This window comes from Marmota flaviventris, chromosome 4 (assembly GCF_047511675.1).
Source record: "Marmota flaviventris isolate mMarFla1 chromosome 4, mMarFla1.hap1, whole genome shotgun sequence".
Lineage (NCBI taxonomy): Eukaryota > Metazoa > Chordata > Mammalia > Rodentia > Sciuridae > Marmota > Marmota flaviventris.
Window position 1 is genome coordinate 125,351,809 of NC_092501.1, and position 22,968 is coordinate 125,374,776.

Genomic DNA, 22,968 nt, shown 5'->3' on the forward strand with positions numbered 1-22,968 from the left:
CAAATTTCTAGAGACATATGACCTACCCAAACTGAATGAGGTCACACATGATTTAAACAGATCAATTTCAAGTAATGAAATAGAAAACAGCATCAAAACCTACCAACCAAAAAAAGCCCAGGACCAGATGGATTCTTAGCCAAGTTCTACAAGACTTTCAAAGAAGAATTAACACAAATACTCCTCAAAGTATTCCATGAAATAGAAAAGAAGGAAACTCTTCCAAACATTTTATGAGGCTAATATCACCCTGCTACCAAAACCAGACAAAGACACATCAAGGAAAGAAAACTTCAGACCAATATCCCTAATGAACACGAATGCAAAAATTCTCAATTAAATTCTGGCAAATCGCATACAAAAACATATTAAAAAGATAGCGCACCACAATCAAGTGGGATTCATCCCAGGGATGCAAGATTGGTTCAACATCCGGAAATCAATAAATGTAATTCATCATAATAATAGACTTAAAAACAAGAATCATATGATCATCTCAATACATGCAGAAAAAAGTATTTGACAAAAAACAGCACACCTTCATGTTCAAAACACTAGAAAAACTAGGGATAGTAGGAACATTCCTGAACATTGTAAAGAGATATATATGTTAAACACAAGGCCAGCATCATTCTAAATGGAAAAAAAATTGAAAGCATTTCCACTAAAAACTGGAAGACAAGGATGTCCTCTTTCACCACTTCTATTCCACATCATCCTTGAAAATCTAGCCATAGCAATTAGACAAAAAAAAGAAATTAAAGGGATACAAAGAGGTAAAGAAGAACTCAAAATATCACTATCTGCTGATGACATGATTCTATATCTAGAAGATCCATAAAATTCCACCAGAAAACTTCTAGAACTAATAAATGAACTCAGCAATGTAGCAGCATATAAAATCAACACCCATAAATCAAACACATTCCTATATATCAGCGATGAATCCACTGAAAGAGAAATTAGGAAAACTACTCCATTCACAGTAGCCTCAAAAAAAAAAAAAAAAAAAAAAAAAACCCTGGGAATTAATCTAACGAAAGAGGTGAAAGACCTCTACAATGAAAACTACACAACATTAAAGAAAGAAATTGAATAAAACCTGAAGATGAAAAGATTCCCCATGCTCCTGGATAGGCAGAATTAATATTGTCAAAATGCCCATACTACCAAAAGCGTTATACAGATTTAATGAAATTCCTATTAAAATCCCAATGACATTCTTCATAGAAATAGAAAAAGCAATCAAGATACTTATTTGGAAAAATAAGATCCAGAACAGCTAAAGCAATCCTTAGCAAGAAAAGTGAAGCAGGAGGCATCACAATACCAGACCTTAAACTATACTACCGAGCTATAGTAATGGCATGGTATTGGCACCAAAATAGACTTTTAAACCAATGGCGCAGAATAGAGGACACATAGACAAACCCACATAAATACGGCTATCTTATACTAGACAAGGGTGCCAAAAACATTCACTGGAGAAAAGATAGCCTATTCAACAAATGGTGCTGGCAAAACTGGAAACCCTTATGTAGCAAAATGAAATTAAACCTCTAACTCTCACCCTGCACAAAAATCAACTCAAAGTGGATCAAAGACTTAGGCACTAGAACAGAGACCCTGTGCCTAACAGAAGAAAAAATAGGTCCCAATCCTCACTATGTTGGCTTAGTATCCGACTTCCTTAACAAAACTCCTAAAGTGCAAGAAGTAAAATCAAGTATCAATAAATGGGACGGATTCAAATTAAAAGCTTCTTCTCAGCAAAGAAAACAATAACATGAGGAGGCAGCCTACAGATTGGGAGAAAATCTTACCACATGCATTTCCAATAAAGCATTGATCTCTAGGCTATATAAAGAACTCCAAAAACTTAACACCAAAAAACCAAAAACCCAATCAATAATGGGCTAAGGAACTGAAGTGACACTTCACAGAATAAGAAATACAATTGATAAATGAATATATAAAAAGGTGTTCAACATTTCTAGCGATTAGAGAAATGCAAATCAAAACTATTCTAAGATTTCATCTTACTCCTGTCAGAATGTCAATCATCAAGAATACAGCAACAATAAATGTTGGCGAGGATGTAGTAAAAAAGATACACTCATACATTGCTGGTGAGACTGAAAATTAGTGCAACCAATCTGGAAAGCAGTATGGAGATTCCTTAGAAAACTGGGAATGGAACCACTATTTGACCCAGCTATCCCACTCCTTGGTTTATACCCAAAGGACTTAAAATCAGCACACTATAGTGACGCAGCCACAACGTTTATAGCAGCTCAATTCACAATAGCTAGACTATGGAACCAACCTAGGTGTCCCTCAATAGATGAATGAAAAAGAATATATACTCAATGGAATATTACTCAGATTTAAGGAAGAGTGAAATTATGGCATTTGTCAGTAAATGGTTGGAGGTGGAGAATATCATGCTAAGCGAAATAAGTCAATCCCACAAAACCAAAGGCCAAATGTTTTCTCTAATATGTGAATGCTAGTTCACAATAAAGTCAGGGGTGTGTGTGTGGCACTAGGGAAGAATAGCATTACCTTAGATTAGGTAGAAGGAAGTGATGGGGGGCATATGGGTATAGAAAAGATAGTAGAATGAAACAGACATGACTGTATGTATATTTGTGACTACATGACCAATATAATTCTGCAACATGTACACTCAGAAAAATGAAATTATATCCCATGTACGCATGATATATCAAAGTGCATAAATGTATTCTACTGTCACGTATACTAATTAAAAAATTTAAAAAATAAAATAACAAAAACATTTGTAAAACAAAACAAATTAGCAAATCAAATCCCTCAATGTATTAAAATGGCAATACACCATAAGCAAATACATTTTATCAAAGAAATGCAAGTTCATTTGATATTTGAAAAATCACTCACTATATTTCACCATATTTTGAGAATAATGAAGATAAAGCATATAAACAGCTAAAAATTCACAATTTTTTTAGATAGGGATCTCCACCCCTCCTCCCAAATGGTTATTCTTTTTTTTTAATATACTTTTAGTGTTGATGGATCTTTATTTTATTCATTTATTTATATGCGGTGCTGAGAATTGAACGCAGTTCTTCATATATGTGAGGCAAGCACTCTACCCACTGAGCCACAACCCCAGCCCCAAATGGTTATTCTGTGTATTTATTTACCATGAATCAAAGTGATGTGATGTGAAGAGTTCTATCCTAGAAGTTGAGAAACTGAGTTCATTGCTTAGATAAGAGTTGGGGAGTCTAATCATATTTCTTAAAACCCTCCAAACTCAAATATTACATAGGACTGAATGCAGCAATTACATCAAAGAAAGTATAGGGTAAATGTTGAAAGTACAGACTCTGGTGCCAGACTGTTAGGTTCAAGTCTTGTTCAAACACTTACTAGCTTCGTAACCTTGGAGTAAACTACTTACCTCTACCTAAATTTCCTCGTTTATACAATGGAGATAAATGATGGCACCTACTTCATGAGCTTGTTGCAATAAGTGAGTAAAGCACATAAAACAGTGCCTGGCACCCTGTATGCACTATATGAAAATCTGCTGCGATACCTGTGATAATGTTTCTGCAAAGTAATGAGGAAAATAAGATAAATACAGCTATAAAAGAATAGAGCTAAGAATCCCTAAAGTAGTTTGTAGGCTGAAAACTGTAGAAATAATAATTAAAAGGCAAGAAGAAAATCCAGTGCACCACTTCCTATCATTTCCTTTCCTCTTCAAGTGTTAATCACTTGATCTAAGAACGAAAATGTCAAATGAATCAGGGCTTGTATTGTCAACGATCTGCTAAAGAATGAGGAACTGGGACATTTGTATTTTTCTCTTTCTTGAGATATACATTTCCTAGCTAAGTAGTGCTCTTCAATTCAAATAAAAGTTAAACATAGCATTTAGCTCTTTCAAACTGAAGTCACTATTTGCTCTGTGGTCTTTGGACTTAGTTTTGAGCTTGGAGGTCTCCTCATCAATAACTGAACCAGTTTAAAGAAACAGTTTTTAGGGAGTTGCAAACTCCAGGAGGATAGCAAACCAACCCATTTGGAAATAATACTCATGGAAATTTTCTTTCTTATTTATGTAACAATGATTCTGGCAGCCCCAGATCTGCACATACCTCCTCTTCCTTTGCTTCAGTCTTGCTTAGGGACCCCTTCCTGCTTACCCCCTCATACACCACAGAATTAAAACTGAAAGCTAGAGATTTGCTACTGACTGGATGGCTTAATAAAACAATTTGAACTATATAAAATAATTCTTAAGACTTAGAAATACACCACAAAGGCTTTTTCCTTAAAGCAGAACATTTAAAATAATTAGTCAAAATTAATTCATACAAAATCAAATATATATTTTATTAGGTAATATCCTCTGTTATCTACAAAAGGAAAGGTCAAGTTACTATTCAGGAAGATAGCCACGTGGAGAAGGATATGAAGGAAGCAATATAGTTGGTTTCTTTAAGATTTTTTAAGTCCCTATACTTAAATTTTACACCAGCTCCACCACATACTAATGTAGCAAATATATCCTAAGTCTGAGGTATAAAATGAAGGTGTGAGAGCACACAGATCCCTTCCAGCTTCCTTTCTTTCTTCCAATTTTAAAATGGTGACAGTCTCAAAATGAAGACATAAATATAAAAGTATCAGATGTTTCATCTTAAGATTGAGAAAAGAAAGCATCAGCTCACCCTGTTTTTATGGGATTCAGTAATTTGGAAATAGCTTGCTTTCTTATCGCCTGTCATAAATACAACTGAGAGGTGGGAAATATAATATGTGTTTAAAGAACAACTCCACCTTCATATCAGTATATTGGAAACAAGAGTAAGAAATCAATATTGTGTTTCTTAAAATTAAAAATAAGAAGAGGCAACCATCTGTTAAGGAATACTCTGATAAAGCCAAAGTAGTTTATATTTCAAAATTTGAGTAGCTTTTAACAAGCTACCAGAATAAGCTATAGCCCATTAAAAAGAAGAAAAAATTCCCATGTTACAGAGATATAAACATCATGTTTCTTACTAAAGCCCAACTCTTTCTTAGTCAACATCCTCCAAACACACACACACACACACACACACACACACACACACACACTGATTGTCTTTAGTCAACAAAAATGTTGCCATCTATATCCCTTGACATTCAACTCTTCATTCTGTTAACAACACTTTCAGACCCTGTGTTCTTATCCTCGGTATAGCAACTACTTTGATTACACACCTTCTCCTGAGATACATACACAAGAATTCTCTCACAGTTGGTAGAGTCTTAATAAAATTACTATGCAGATACAGGTTTCCACAATTGCAGGACAAAGACTTATTCACTCAACATATTCTAGGTTATTGATATAAACATTGGATTAAAATTTACCAAACTATATTACATCTATAACCTACTCACAGCTCTTGTATGTGGCCCTAAAACAGATGCTACAGGAGATTAAATTGGTTTATCATAATAAAATACAAAATAAGGGCCCACATACTATCATTTGCGACATTACCTTTAAAAGTAAGTCACGTATCCTGAACATCACTGACCTCTCAGAAGACTCTTGAAGGAATTCCATTTCTTCCAACCTTTAAATAACACAGGCTAATATGCAACCACAAGTACAGAGTTCCTGTGTTTCCAAATAAGATAATTTATGTAAATGTGCTTGTAAAGAGTAATATCCTCTACACATCTAAATTTTTCCATCATCCTCTTTATCATCAAGGGCCTCTCTCCATCTACCAAAGGTGCTATGAACATATTGTGACAAGGGTTCTTGATAGCAAAGAATAAATTCACTTTCTTTTTGCTATTTCTTTTATTTCATTATTTCATTTTCTCTTTTCTTTCCTTTTCTTTCATTATATTATAATCACTTTTGCTTTTTTCTTCCAGTAGCAATCCATTTTTTCTTCCAGTAGCAATCCATTTCCCTATTTCCAACTTTATCCCATGTTAACTTCACTTCTGAATCAAAGGAAAAAGGAACTTGAAGATCAAATAAAGAATATGAATCTTGGATGCTATTAATGCACAGTGTGCACCAAAGGCAAAGGGCAACAAAATAAAACAACTTTGCTGTAGCAACAGAGGCCATGACTTACCGTCTGGTTCACTCTCTGACCCTGAGAGACTGCCATAGCTGCTCATTAGTGAACACAAAGCTGGTGTGACTTCCTTAGGTACAACTGTATGCTGTGTTTTCTCCTCCTTATCAGACTCTGAAATAAAAGGGGAAAGAACAAAGATTCAAACAGTGTATCTCCAAATATCCACCACTATAAAAAAAAGAAAGCTGTCTTCCAGTCTTTCATGCTAGTAAAAACAAAGGAATTTCTGCTGGGCACGGTGGCACATGCCTGATCCCAGCAGCTCGGGAGGCTGAAGCAGAAGGATGGCGCGTTCAAAGCTAGCCTCAGCAACTTAGAAGGCCTTAAGCAACTCAGCAAGACAAATTGTAGTATTTCCTTCAAAGACTTAAAGAAAGCCCACCCTCCTTTAATCCTTATGCAACATCCTACGACTTTCACTATAGTTACAGGTGATTAAACCAAAACTCAAATGGGCTGGGGATGTGGCACAGTGGTTAAGTGCCCCTGGGTCCAATCCTGGGTACCAAAATGAAAACAAACAAACAAACAAAAAACAATTTTCTGATCATTTCTTTAATCTTCCCAAAACACAAATTGCAGGAGTATTCTTAGTTTAAATCTTGACCAAAGAAGTTATGTGCTACAGGGAAGGAGAAGAATGAATGGAAGCTGTAAACAACTCAGTTAACTTACTGTGTTTCACAGGTTATGGAATCTAGGCCTGCCCTAAATTAACTTAATTACACAGGTTTTACTATTAATTTACAGGTAGTGGGAAGGCCAAAATTGATTTAACTTTACTGGATGAGGATCATTAACTCTGAAAATTCAATTTAGGAATAAAAAAATATATAAAAATATCCACCCCCTTTTGTTGTTTTCAAGACTAGTTTTTAGGACCCAAATAATATTTAAACCATTCTAGGCTTAGTGAAAGAGTTTTACTGAAATGAACCTACTCCAAAGATTTTATTATTTAGAACTTCTAAGAATTTATGTCAATAGGCCAACCATGAGAATTTAGCAAACACTAAAGAGCCTGCCAAAGGTAAAGTGTTTGATCAGAGCCCAGCAATCCTAGTTGTAGCCCCAGGACACCACCCATTACATTTATTTTTGGCAGCTCTAAAAAACACATCAACAACCAATAAAAATAAAGCCTGACTAAAGACAATAAGTAGCTTGTCCATTTAATGAACCAGCTCAACCTACAACCAATATGAAATGTCTCAAGAGGAACACTTAATGTTCACTAAGACAGTCCAAGGGAAACTAAAATATGCCACTAGGAAGTGTCAGTAACTTTTCATGTGAATGTTGACCAAGCACCTTCTGCTAAAGATATATCCATCCTCCTATGCCACCCACAATGCCAGCACCACATCCCCTAATACTGTTCCTTATTTTAAGCTAGATTATTACCTTTTCTCTTGGATGAATAAAGGAAAACATGCAATTTATATGAGCAGAAATCTACCACAATATTAGTACAAAGACTATTCATCCACTGTCTGAACAACCAAAGACAAAATAGTAGCATTTCCTTCAAAGACTTAAAGAAAGCCCACTCTCCTTTAATCCTTATGCAGCATCCTACGACTTTCACTATAGTTACAGGTGATTAAGCCAAAACTCAAAAGAATTCAACTAAATTTCTTTCAAGTAACTTACTATAAAATGGTTGGGTCAATGTAAAATCTAGGCTACCTCCCCAATTCTCAAACGAATGAACTATAATGTCTCCTATAGATTATCATTATTATTAAAATGAAGCCCCTGTATCAAAATGTATTAATGGCCAACAATAATGTTAATGACTTTTTGTCACAGTTCCATTGCTCCCCCCCCCCCCTTTTTTATGGCAAAACTCTAAACAGCTACTTGATAAAATTCACCACAGAAATTTGGGTCTAAAATTTCCTTCAGTCCACTACTCCAATCTGTTTCTGAGGACCACCACACCAGAGAAACTTTTTCTTCTTCTGAGTTCACCTGGGTCCTCTGTGTTTCCAAATCTAAAGGTAATTTCTTGGTTCTCCTCTTATTTAACTTACCAACAGTATGTAATCATGTTCTGTTTTTTAAAATCTCATGGCTTCCAGAACGTTTTCACTTAGCTGTCTTTTCCCAGTCTCCCTTCTGAATTCTCCTCACTTACCAACTTCCAAAATTATGAAGTGACCCTGGGTCTAATTCTGAGAGACCTTTCTCTTTGTGCCTCCCCTTCCCTAGATGATCTGATGTTCCCTAAAATCTTAACATTATCTATATGCTTGTGAATCACACATTTGTACCTTCAACCTTCAGTTTTCCCTTAACTCCAGAATAATACTAACTGCTCATCAAGCATCTTTACTTAGATGTCAATTATCTCAACTGTGTCCAAAATTAAACACTTGATTTCCACTTGGCACATGCCCTACAGTATCTCCCCCTTGATAAATATCAACTGTTTCTTCTTAGGGTTAAGCCCAAAATGTAGCAATTATCCATGAATCTTCTTTCTTTCTCATACCTCATCTACCCAATTAACAACTGCCAACAGTTATTTCAAAAACAAATCCAGCATCATACTTGTTTCTCACTACTTCCATTACAACCCAAGGCAACATTGCTTGCATGGAGAATTCTAACAGCCTCCTAGATCTTGACAGGACTCTGCCCAATTCTCTTCATAAAAAGTCTATTCTCTACCAAAAACATAGATCATATGACCTCTCTGCTCGACCTGGGAATAAAATCCCAAGACCTCCCTGGGCCTACACAGCTGGCCTGACTAGACTGGACCTTGCACTTGTCTTGTAACAAACCCACTTTCTTCCTGGCTTACACCACTGCCACCTGGCTGCTACCTCAGCATGCAAGGCAGGTCTCCCTGGGGTATGTGCACTTGCTGCTCCCTCTGCTGGGACTGCTGTAAGTATGCAGCACTCGGATGTCTTTTTCATGTCACCTCCAGAGTGCCTTCACTGATCACGCCACAGAAAACAGCAGAACTCCTCCAAACACCATTTTCCTATCCTTTACTCAGCTTCATGATGCTTATATCCACCCAACATATTGTGAGTTTGTTTACTGACTCTCCTTATTATGGTTTGAATGTGAGGTACCCCCCAAAAACTCACGTGTGAGACAATGCAAGAAGGTCTGGAGGAGAAATGATTGGGTCATGACAGCCTTAACCCAACCGGTGAAATAATCATCTGATGGGATTAAATGAGTGGTGAGTAGACGTAGGTAGGGTGTGGCTGGAAGAGGTGGGTCCCCAGGGGCATGCCTTTTGGGTATATATTTTGTATCTGGCTAGTGGAGTCCCTCTCAGCTACTAATCATCATATGAGCTGCTTCCTTTTGCCACACTCTTCTGCCACGATGTCGTGCCTTACCTCCAGCCCCAAGGAATGGAGCCAGCTGTCTGTGAACTAAGACCTCTGAAACCATGAGCCTCCAAATAAACTTTTCCTCTTCTAAAAGTGTTCTTGTCAGGTCTTTTAGTCAGAGCAATGAAAAAGCTGACTAAAACACTACCCAAACCAGAAGGCAGCTATAAGACAGAAGGGGTTTTGCTGTATTCTCAGAGCCAAGAACAATATGTAAGTATTCAATAAATATCTGAAGAACAAACTATTGCATGAATTAGACAAGGTTAATTAGCACAGAATCAGAGTGCTAGTAAGAGGTTGGGCCAGGATAGAAAACTAGATTTGCATGGATCTAAAGTGTATAACATGATTCCATTTTTATTTTTAAAAAATCATATAAATGGGCACAGGAGGTGGCTGGGTGAGGCTCGGTGGTAAAGCGCTTGCCTCCCACGTGTGAGGCACTGGGTTCGATCCTCAGCACCACATAAAACTAAATCAACAAAATAAAGATGCTGTGTCCATGTACAACTAAAAAATATTTTTTTAAAAAATGGGCACAGGAAAAACATTGGAAGGATACACAAAAATATGTGAGCAGTAGTTGAATTTTTAAGTTAAGAGAGCAGTTTTTAAAAATATTTTATGCTTTTAATATTCCCACACCTTCTCTATTACTTTTGTAGTGGGAAAAAAATAAAGAATGAAAAATAAAGAGAAACAGTGTTCTTCATAATTCAGTTCATAAACACAGGCAAGGCTTTAATTGGCCCATGGAGTCTTTTACCCTCCTCCCTTTGGTTTTTAACTTTCCATGTGAAACAATTTTGGAACTATCCAAGTATTACAAAGCACAGGAGTTTCCTTCCATATACCTCTCACTCAACTTCCCTAATGTTATCATCTCATATAACAAAAGACACTTATCATAGCCAACAAATGAACACCAGTGCCATCTTACTACCTAAGCTAAAGACCGTACTGTCATTTCCTCAGTTTTTCCATTAATGTCCTTTTCTAGTGCTAGGATCCAATCTATCATTCCAGACTGAACTTAGCTATCATGACTCCTTAGTCTTCTCCAAATATGTGATAGTGTCTTAATCTTTTCTTGTCTACCAGGAACATTTTTGAAGACTGTTGGATCAGATAACAGCAGAAAGTCCCTCAGTTTGGGTGTGTCTGACATTACTGATGATTAGATTGAGGCTAGGGATTTTGGGGAAGAATAATACAGGAGATGAAGCCATCTCATCACAACATAGCCCATGATATCAATATGACTTACCACTGGTGATGTTCACCTTGATAACTTGGTGCTCTGCCTGATATCTCTACTTTTATAAAGTTACTATTTTTCTCTTTCATTATTTACTCCCTGAAATGAGTTCATAAATTTATTCTTATTATTCTCAGCCCAACATTCCCTTTTGCTAAGATCCTTTATCATCCTAACACTGTCAATAAACTGGTTGTTCCCACATTTCCTGCCATCTATGAATTCAATAATTTGTCATGTGATTATCATGAAAGCAACTGTCATCTGAGCTGAACAGAGATTGGAATCAAACCTATAACGAAACATCATTCCACTCATTAATCATCTTTTGGAACTCCTCTTCAGTAGGAAGCATATGCAATTAAATACAAGCCTCACAATGTTACTGGAGGGGAAGGTCATACAGAATTTTTACATATACATTTTCATTTTTCTGAAGGGAAAAACAGAAGCTAAGGAGCTAAGGGATATCTGTGTGATAGCAATATTTGGGGATGTTCAATTTTTGCCTTTAAAGCAAGAGTCAACTTGTCCTATTAGTTATACAAGGAATTTAAGGATAAACCATAAACATATGAAAATATATTCTATACTTTGAAGAAAAATACTATTATGCAAATACAATGAATTAATGTCATTTGCCCATAGGGACCATGATTGTGCTCAGTAGTATAAATACTGGCTTCCATAGAATTACTGATTTATAAGCAAGAGGAAAAAAAAAAAAAAAAAACATGTAAAAAGGCCAAATTGCATCTATGGAAACTCAAAACAATCTTTAAAAAAAAAAACAACTCCCAAGATTACAGCATACTTTGGAAATTACCCAACAAATCTTTCTCCCATAGCCTGCCTGCCCCATGAATTCCGGCCCAAGACTCAGAAAAGATGTTCTGAAATGAGGCTTTTCCACAAGAGACTTCTCTTAAAAACAAACAAAAAAAAGCATCTTTCTACATTTTTATGTATGTGTTATCCAGCTTTCCACAAAAGGGGCTATGAGTAACCAACTTCAACATCATTGTCTGTATGCTTATAAACACATTATTTTCCTATTAACTTACCAGAATCGCTATTTATCAAAACGCCAAGAGGATCTGCCTTTGCCTCAGGTGGACCTTCAGGCTTTGAACCAGGGAGGTTTTCTGATCCAGGGACACCGCTCTGTTTGACATCATCATTTTTCCATTTGTGTTGTCTACCAGGACTTCTGATCTTGGCCATCTGTGAATTTCTGGACATCCCCTTCATCTTGCTGGAATAAGAAAAATGCAATTCTTGGTATAAAAGTCACTAACCTTTCAAGGAAAAGTTGAAAAAGACTACTGAATGAAAAAAAAAACAAACAAAAAACCCAGATGTTAAACCAATCATTTGTTGCCTAGTACATTAAATAGACCAAAACAAACAAAAGTCAGTGGTTCCCAAAGACAGAGAGGTGTTAGTAGAACTTTAAAAGGATAACACTCTACAATACACCATATTTTATTCATCCTCAGCCACACATTACCACCAATAAATATTTTTGCCCCCTGAAATTGAGCTGTGCTGTGCAATCACTGACAAATCACAATTCTACAGCCATCTTAAATAAAGTGCTCTTCAATCACACAACTACCTCTTTTACAAAGAAAACAAGTACTTAGGAGGCATTTTCTAATTTAAGTCAATTTAAGAACAACAACAAAAATTCATTAATAATAAATTCTCTAAACAATAATCAAAGTGTCTTCTGGTAGAACTGAATTTCCTCAAGGACATGCATGCTATTCCAATTTGCCATTGTTTGGGCAAAACTCCTTTTTTTTTTTCTTTTTTTCATTAACAATGAGGTGACAGAATTAGAAATTGGGTCCAAATTTCAATTTTGTCTGTGTTCTTTGGATATATTAATATCCCTGAGCCTGTTCACTCCTTCACTTACAGAATGGAAATCAGAGACATGGAGAGAATTAAGATAATATAAAGTACTTCACTTAGAGCAAGGTAACATCTTGAGCCCTTAATAAACTATAGTTATTACTATAACACTTTCTGAATCATTTGTTGAACCAATATATTCAGTTTACATCTGCCATCCAAGGGCTCAAAATCCTTTCAGGGTCACTATAACTCTTACAGAATATCATTCCAAAACTTCATATACATATACTCCAAATTTTGCAGAAAGCCAAAATTTATCATGAACCAATTTCCAAGACCCATCCACAAGGATCTAAGAACTCAACAGCTTCATTGCAGGCAAAACAGGCACAGTTTTACTGGTTTGCCTCTGGTATACTCTGTCTCTGGCCCCACGAGGACAATGAAAAAATGCCATTTTCCTTGGGCTCCCACTCAGATACCTTCCCTGCATCCAGTTCCTATTGCATCTGACCATAGCTGCTTTTTAAATATTTATTTTTAAAGTATTCACTAATATGTAATGAGTTAGGATGATCCTTAACTGATAAGATCAATAAGATTTTATTTAAAAACTAGTATATCTGGTATCTGTACTCTACCCCTCATTTGAGAATGTAGTTCTACCACCTTACTTTTGACAAGCCTTTGAAAGGAAAAGTTCATTTAATCAATACTTTAAAACAGTTACAAAAGGTATAAGTAAAAATACAGATGTCTATAAAATGGACTCAGGAATAATTTTAACTAAAAAGCTAATATAGATGAAAATGGAGCATTAAAAAAAGCTCAATCAAAAAAAGCAAGGAAGTAACAATATGACAAATTAAAAAATAAAACAAGAGAAACAAATAGAATGATGGTGATGAAAAACTACATTAGCAATTACACTTTACATATACTTACATTTATATATATATACATAAACGTACATATACGTATATACGTACATATGTATAAACTGAGGACTATTTAAAGACAAACGTTTTCAGTTTATTTTTATTTTTATTTTTTTTTTTGCGGGGGGTGCCAGGGATCAAATTCAAGACCTCACACATGCTACGTAAGCGCTCTTAAAACTGAGATACACCCCCTACCTTCAGAATGGATTATTTAAAAGGAAAAAAAAAAGTTAAAAAAATCCAAATTATATATTATGTAAGAAATACACTTTAAACATGACACAAAACATTTAAAAAGCAACAGGCTTTTGAAAACACTATCCTCTCTCCACTGCATTATATTGCCATCTTTATCATAAGTCAGGTGATTGTTTATCAATGGATCTGTTTATGATCCTTATTCTGTTCTATGTATCTGCCTATATTTGGCAGGTAAATGGATGGAGTTAGAGAAGATAATACTAAGTTAGCCAATCTCAAAAAGACAAATGTACAATGTTTTCTTTGATATAAGGAGGCTGATTCATAGTGGGATAGGGAGCGGGAGCATGGAGGAAAAGACGAACTCTAGGTAGGGCAGAGAGGTTGGAGGGGGAGGGTGGGGGCAGGGGGTTATAAATGATGGTGGAATGTGATGATCATTATTATCCAAAGTACATGTATGAAGATACTAATTGGTGTGAATATACTTTGTATACAACCAGAGATATGAAAAATTGTGCTCTATATGTGTAATTAGAATTGTAATGCATTCCATTGTCACATATAAATAATAAAAGAATAGATGTTAGATTTTACCATATATTTTTCCTTATGCATTAATCTAATATCATTTTACTCCTTCATTATGTTCATGTGTTAAATAACATTTTATTTTCAGTTATCAGACTCCTAGAATAAATCTCATTTGGTCATGATGTATGCCCTTTTTTCATTTGGCTAGATTTGATTTGCTAAGCCCTTGTTTAGGACTTTTGTGTATTTACTCTATATATATGCTTCTTATTTTCCATTATTATAATGTCCTCAAGATTATATATATTGGACTCTTGTTCTTTTTTGTTTTTGTTTTTTGTGGGGCTAGGAATCAAACCCAGAGCACTCTGTCACTGAACTACACCCTCACCCCTATATTGGACTCTTAAAATGAAATGCTGAGTTTTATAAAACTGGTAATAGTCCTGTAAATGCATGAAAGAATTTGAGTGAAGCCATCAAGACCTAAAAATTTCTTTTGTAGAAAGGTTCTTAATTATGGATTCAGTTTTCCTAATAGGCAACTACCAAAAAAAAGTCTGATGTTAACCTCTTGAGTCAGTTTTAGTAGTTTATATTTTAAATGTGTTGCTGAATTTCCAAGCATTTAGGGTTTTTCTAGTTGTCTTCCAATTTTTGGTGGAATTTCACTTAGGTTGTGTGATTTCAGTCCTTCGAAATGTATTGATATTTATTTTATAAAGTTATGTTATTAGATACATACAATTTTTTATTGTAGTGGTCTTCCTTTTTTTTTTTTTTTTTTTTGGTATTTTTTCAGTGTATATGTGTAGTGTAAGGGATTAAACCCAGGAGTACTCTACCATTGAGCAATATCCCCAGTCCTTTTTGTATTTTATTTTGAGACAGGATCTAGAGAAGTTGCCTAGGATGGCCTCAAACTTGCAATCTTCTTGCCTTAGCCTTCTGAGTAGATGGTATTACAGATAGGAATCACCCTGCACAGCTACGCTGACCTTTTTAAGGTTATAAAATATTCTTGTTTATGTCTAATGATGTCACGCTTTAACATCTGTTTAGTCTGATACTAATAATGTTATACCAGGTTACTTTTGGTTGGTATTTACATAGCAAAACAATTAAAACTCCATCAACTGAAACTCCTAATGGGAAATTTTTAAAAAGGGACCTCAATCCTTATACAATAGTTAATTCTAGGAAAGGTAAAGCAACAAATCTTCCTATAAAAACAGAGGAATAGCTTCAAGAACTCCTTCAGAAAGTTTTCTTAAGCAGAACAAGAAATAGTATTCACCATAAAAATAAAACACAGATAAATTAGACTGGGTGAAAATTTAAAACTTTCATTTATCAAATGACAGCATTAGGAACTTCCATTCTGGTCAAAAGAAAGGAACACTGACCATATTTTTCCTGCCATCTGAATCAACAACAAAAAACTAGGCAAAATGCAGAAACAAGGGTTTCTATGACACAGGCTATCAAGCAACAGGAATACTGATTGCTGAGAGATGGGAAATGAATGAGCAGTGAGCCCTACAATTGCCAAGCTTACTGCCTGAGAGTTTCCAGATTGCCAGGAGGACTGCACCCAGCTGGAACCTGGTGGACTCCCTAAGTTGAGGAGTTGGAACTGGGACTCCAGGGAAAAAGACTTCTGCAGTTTTCAGAAATTCACAGAGGGCAAAAAGTTGTAAGAGACAGAAAATTCAATTATTTAGCAGAGAACTTATCAGCCCATACATGCAAGAAAACTATACAAGGGCCACGAAAGAACCACCCAAAAGATTAGAGGTAATGGTGCCTACACCTTCACATGAGAGTCAGAACACAGTACCTGTTTTCACCTACCAGCATAGGATAGTATCTCAGAAAATACATGCCACAGTAATGAGGAAGAGTTAGTTCCAAACTAAATACTGCTTTGGTCACACCCAACAATTCTCGAAAGCAAAATGCAAAAAGATCAGATTGTTGTTAAGCTACTTAGCTGTGTACCCTTCCCTCCCCTGCCAAATTTTTAAGAACATTTAAAGGAATGTAAAAATATTTAGCACCCAATGAAGTGGAATTTTCTTATATTCTGTCAAAAGTAATTAGACATGCATTCAAGCAGGAAAAACATGACCCATAATGAGGAGAAAAATACAAACTGATCCAGAACTGACACAAACATTAGAATTAGCAAAGTTCAGTTATGATAATTGTAGTCCTCATGTTCAAAAAGTAATGTCTGAGATAAAAAATGCAAAATATACATCGAGACAAAAATATGAGATTAATGCAAGATTAGTCACTGCACAAGAAAGAATAATAAACATAAAGGTATAGCATCAGAAACTAGTATGAGGCACGTAGAAAAAAAAGAATTATATAAAATGAAGAGAATTAGTGACTTAAGGGACAATTTCAAGTAGCCTAATATACATGTAACTGAAGTCACTGAAAGGGAGAGGGAGGTGAAGAAAAAAAAAAAATTGAAGAAATAATGGCCAAAATTTTTTCAGTTTTGATTTGAAACAAAACCCATAAACTCATAATTCAAGAAGCTCAACAAACCTTAAGCACAAAAAACATGAAGAAAACCAAGGCACATCATAATCAAATTGCTCAAAACCTGATGGAGTCAGAGAAAACAGGCACTTGTATAAAGAAACAGTAAAATGATAAGAGGAGGTTTTTTCATTGGAAAAACTGAGCAACACCTTGATAGCATTATAATTAAAAAAAAAAAAAAAAAACCTGTTAACTCAGAAGTACATATACAGCCAAAATATCCTCTAAAAAAGGAATGCAAAAATAAAGGCTTTTTCAGACACACACGCTGAATGGAGTAATCGTCAGCAGACCCTCAGCTCACTATAAGAAATATTAAAGGAAGTTCTACAAGCAAAAGGAAATAAGCATCAGATGGATCTACATAAAAGAATGAAGAGCATCAAAACAGTAACCACATCGGTATCCTAGCTATCAACCAACCAAACCCCAGCTATGGCTGAACCTTTTCAGCAGATGTGCCTGGCTTCCATCTGACCCAGATATCTGAGTAATTATTAACTGTTATATATTTTAAAAAATAGAATAAAAACATTAAGAGAGTAAAAAGGCAAGCCAAAGATTAAGAGATAAATATATACACACATGTCATTCAAATGCATATCTAAGGAAATCCTCCAAATCAAGAAAAGCAATCCCAATCAAAAACTAGTCAAAGACTTGAACTTGTACTTCATAAGAGAATATTACAACAGGCAATAAGCATATGACAAGATGCTCAACACCATTAGTCAGGAGGGAGCTGGCACAACATGGGAGAAAGGTGCAACATTACCAATTATTGATTAATGTAAAAGAAAAATTACATGCCATTAGCAGAAGGACAAATTCATTCAACCACTTTGGCAAATTGTTTGGCCCTAGCCAATAAAGCTAAACATACAACTACCCTATGACCTAGCATATGTAATAATGAGTATTAATGTCACAAAATACTGTAAAATATGTGCAAAAGAAAGTTTACAGCAGCTTTATTCACAACAGGCCAACCTAAAAATAACCCAAATGACCAACAGCAGAATATTAAAATTATATACATAATCTCAAAACTAAATTCTATAGAACAATAACAATGAAACAATTTTCAACTACATATGATATGGATAGATCTCACAAAATAATTTTGTGCCCTAGAAATCACATAACTAAGAATACAAATGATATGATTTCATTTATATAAAGTTCTGGGAACAGGCAAAGTAAATTTATGATGATGGAAACCAGAAAAGCGGTTACCACTGGGGAGCAGGGAAGGCTTAAAAGCTTTGTGAGGTGAAGATGTTCTGTATATTAATCTGTGTGGAGGTTACACAGATGTGCTGGAGTCTGTGTGCATGCATGTTTATGTACGTAAAAACTTCATCAAACTTTGCATTTAAGATTTATATATTGTAATTATATTACAATGTCAATAAAAAGTAAACAAAATGAAAAAGTTGAAAAAAATTCAATGAAAGTGAAAGGGAGCGTTGTGGAAAGATTATCTCATACACTGCCAATGGGAGAGCAGACTGGGCCAACTTTTATGACAGATATTTGGCAGCATCTATCAATATTATAAACACACATACCCTTTAACCCAGCAAATCCATTTCTAGGAATCCATCCTTAGAAATACTTGGGTAAGTTTTTTATGTACAAAGGCAATAATGGCCACTTTTTACTAGTTAAAGACTCATAAGAACTTAACTAGTTAAAACAACAAAAAGGCAGGACATCTGTAAACTTCCTACACATCTTTAAAGAATGAGGTTTGTGATCAGGATGGTGGCTCATGCCTGTAATCCCAGGTACTTGGGAGGCTGAGGAAGGAGGGTTACAAGTTCAAGGCTAGTCTAGACCCTGAACAAAAAGGGCTCAGGGTATGGCTCAGTGGCAGAGTGTTTGCCTATTATGATCAAGGCCCTGGGTTTAATCTACAGTATTACATTAAAACAATAATGATAATAATAAAGAGGTTTGTTATATATTAATATTGGATGATCTCCAAGTAAAAATTTCAATGTCTAAAAAACAAAATGCATTAGTGTCAAAAATGGAAGGAGAAAAAAAAAAAAAAAGACCATATCCTTCATTTATGTCCTATACAAATGGAGGCTCTCTGGAAAAATAAACTGGGTTGCCTCTGAGAAAGAAGATTAGCTGGGAGACAAATATTAAAAGGACTTGTTTACTATATCTTCACTATATTTTTTATAAAAAGTAAAAAAAAAAAAAAAAAAAGAGTTACTAAAGCAAAGATTTCAGAATTGGGAATGGAGAGATTTTAAGAGTTTGGTTTTTGCTCCTTTGTATAACATACATATTCTCAGTTAAAATGAGCACTGAGAATATCAACAATATTAAAAAACTTACCCATACTGTGTCGTTGTCAATACTTCTCCTCTCTTTTCCCTTTCAAGTTTTAACTTTTTCTTCCTTTCAATGTTAGCCAGAGTTGGGTAATTTCTAGAAAATAAAAGAAGTTAATCATGAAAGTGTTTTTTGAGTATAACTTTAAGCAACCAAGTAACTACTGAATTTAGAAGTTTTTAATGACTAAAAGAAATCAATAAAAATCTTCAATTACTTCTAGAATTTTTTAAAGAGGGAAGAATCTAAACTGTAACTATGTTACTCAAGGCACAGACCAGCTGCTGATCCACCAACTTTGCTACCAGTCTACAACTAGGTAAGAAGCTTATGCTAGAATTTTTTTTAAAGTATATAACGTGCTCAAACTGATCTAATATGTCTACTTAGCATGTACCTACAATTACTTAAGAAAAAATTTAAGTCTATTCAGTTACTTATGCAAATATATGCTAGATACACTTAAAGTTACCAAAATAAGTGATAGTTCTCAAAAAATTGTCTCTCAGGAAGAACAGGAAAAGCTCAAGAACAGCTGTAACATAAGACAAAATATAATAAGTATCCAAAAGACTATAAAGATTTGGTGGGTGGGGGCTGGGGAAATAGCTCTGTTGGTAGATGCACAAGGCCCTGGGTTCAATCTCCAGCACCCCCCGCCCCCCTCCCCCCCCCACACAAAGATTTGGTGGGGGGAAGGAAAGATTATATCAAAATGCAGAAATCCAGGAAGAAAGGAAATTGGTCTTAAATGCTGTTAAGAAATAGCAACCATAAGGGAGCTTCAGAGTGTTCTAAGTAGAACAAACAACATAAACAAATCAAGACCTCAGAAAGTCCAAAAGATACCCAGGGAATAACTTTCTATGAAACTTAAAATAGTTACAGGCAGTCAGACTGGAAAGGGAGGTTCAGGCCAAAAGTTTATACTTAAGTCAGAAGGTGATGAAAAGCTGCAGAAAGTTATGAACTCATGTTTGAGGCTGTGATTAAGATACAATCTGACAGCAATATGCAAGATGAATCGTTTTCTTTGTTTCCTGGCACAGCTATGTGGAGATACAGGCCTCAAACTCTGATGCTGAAGAAGATAGAGCACTGAAATATAAAAAAACACAAAAGAAGGGGAACACAGACTGCTCTCACCACACAGCCTGGCCACCGATAAGGGTAAATTTTGAGAAACGTTAACAAATTGTGTTCTGCCATTGTTTCTAGAACACTTCATCTTTTTCTTCTTAACATCTGCATGACTAACTTGAGTAGCACAGACAATAAAATATAAGGCCTAGAGGTTAGCCATACTGGAAGATGGGAATGGAAATGACACTGGTAGGTGGTGAAGTAATCAGAAAAAAGGTGATGAATTTCAATAAGGGCAGTACAAAGCAATACATCCAGCCAAGAAAAATAACCTCCATAAATAAAAGATGATGAATGTCCAAGATATAAATAAACCTAAGAGGAAAAGATCAAGGTCACAGGAGATAAAAATCTGATAGCAAGTCAGCAATATATGACTATACTTTTAGAAGACACACATAATCTAAGGTTATTTGAAGTGGACTCTGGCTCTTGTTCAAATGCAAACTCTTCTTCCCATAATACTCAAAAATGGTCAGTATTCTCAAGGCACTGTGTCAGTTCAGTTGAAAAGGATCATTAAGGAAAAATAAAACTTGGAAGAGATTCAGAAGAGACTCCAAGTTGATTAAGAGGGTGAAAAAATAAAACCTCTGAAGAAAGATGAAAGAAACTATTTACAGCCTCTAAAAGATGAGAAGTGACAATAAAATAGTCTTACAGGGAGGATGGTAGCCAGCTGTTCTCAATCTGAAGACAGAATATGCAGATGCAGAAATGATGAGAAAAACAGTGATGATTTTCACAGGTCCCACAGTTGTTAGATAGGGAACTCAGAGATCCTCAACCCTGCCACAATTCTCAAGTTCTCTTATTTGTCCTTATGGTGTTTCTTCGCTATTTTTGTTCTAAGTGTTGCAGATGGTTAACATGGTGGGCCACAGAGCACACAATACAATTTGTATCGCAATGCATCTTGTACAGGTAAGCAGATGCTAAGTATGTGCTTATCAATGGAAAAGAATTTAAACATTTGTTGCAGAAAGTGGATTCAAAAGATATAAGAATTACTTAAATGAGACTAATTAAAGATTCTATGGAAACTTGCCAGTAGAAGGCTTTCAAAACAGCTAACTTTCTTGCTCTGGCAGATTAAAATATCATATTCCTAAAGGTAAAGAATCTTTTAAATATCCCTTCCAGAGTTATAAGATTCTATTTTTCAGTGCTGAAAAGAATCAAATCCTCTTCCAAAATTTGTACCATTCTTATTTATACAGAACCCAGAGACTAAAAATTAGGGAATATAAAGATACTAGAAAACAAAATTATCACAAAGGAAGGAAACCAGAAACTCAAGACCCAGCCACATACACCAACAACAACCAGGAAGCCCTACTCCACCAAAATAAAACAGATATAAGAATAAGGAAAAGTAAAGGATATGATATAGTTCAGATTCTTGAAGATACAAAATAACAAAGACACTACTAAAAAAAATCATAAATTATGCTTTAGATTACAGAATTATAAAACTTGCTCCAATATCTCCTGTTAGAGAATGTTACAAAGTTATAAAGATGCAACAAGGGATATTTTCAGTTTCCCTATATTTTTATCTGCTAAAATAACTATTTCCCTTGACTTCCTCTATCTTTCCTCAATATCCCAAGAACTGGTCTTGACATCAAATGCTCCTCTTCTTTTTCCCTCTTTCACTTCTTACATCCTCTTTGACATCCCCCTTGCCTATACCTTAAGTCTCTGATGACAATCCTTACGTACTAAATCCTTACTAACTCATAAATGGGCAAAACTGTACCAATCATTATTTCAGCTCTTATCATTCAAGTCACATTATGCTCTTCAACTTTTTCCTTATTCTCAAATTACTACCCACTCATTGACTTTTCTTCTAGGCTTATTCTCTGTAAAATACAATCCCTCTTTACTCTCACTGAAACACACTGCTTCAACGTAAGATATGATTGTGTTTCTATTTCAAAGACTTTCTGAACTTCAAAAAGATGTAACTTTATTAAAGAGCAAATCGCCTCTGTTGGAATTTTGCATAAACTAGGGACATAAAAGGATCTTCTGGGCCACAGTGAGTACTAAAATAAAATTACAACTACTCCACCTAGTGGACTCCCTATCCGCTGTGAAATATATGACACTGCTTCCAAAAAAGAAAGATTTTAGAAACAAACTTTAGAAATAAATCTCTACCACTCAGTATCACCTAATGCCAAATCATACATCTGTACCTCACAGATCAGGAATTAAGAAAGAATTATCTTTTCCCCAAAAGGCATATATTGTTTTGTAAGCTATTAGAGGGAAGATTTGTGGTTTTTAAATACAGTGGGCCACTGAGTTTGGCTAATATGAAAAAAATAATGATGGATAAAGACAAAGATGTGTGTTCTTTAAAGACAAAGGAGCAATAAACAAAGCAAATTATAGAGTTTCTTCCAACTTTAAAAGTTCTACTCTGGGAAATATTCTGCAAGTTTTTCTAATATAGCAACTACACGAAGACTTTATCTTTCCTGCATGTCAAAAAGTACAGTGTGTTCCTCAGAAAAAATGTAGCTTTCACAAGAAAGATAAAATTCTAAAAAACAGAATTATTCTGACATACCAATGTAGAATTCACT

At 35.1% G+C, this 22,968-nt stretch overlaps 1 protein-coding gene across 1 annotated transcript in view; it reads right to left on the reverse strand.

Annotated features, from left to right (window-relative positions):
* Window positions 1-22,968, reverse strand: part of Nufip1 (nuclear FMR1 interacting protein 1) — a 42,843-nt gene that overhangs the window by 5,251 nt on the left and 14,624 nt on the right. Inside the window, exons 6-8 of the mRNA XM_027928853.2 lie at window positions 19,229-19,321; window positions 11,840-12,030; window positions 6,147-6,263 (exon numbers count right to left, since the gene is read on the reverse strand). Coding sequence (XP_027784654.1) covers window positions 6,147-6,263; window positions 11,840-12,030; window positions 19,229-19,321 — 401 coding nt within the window. The remainder of the gene's footprint in view (window positions 1-6,146; window positions 6,264-11,839; window positions 12,031-19,228; window positions 19,322-22,968) is intronic.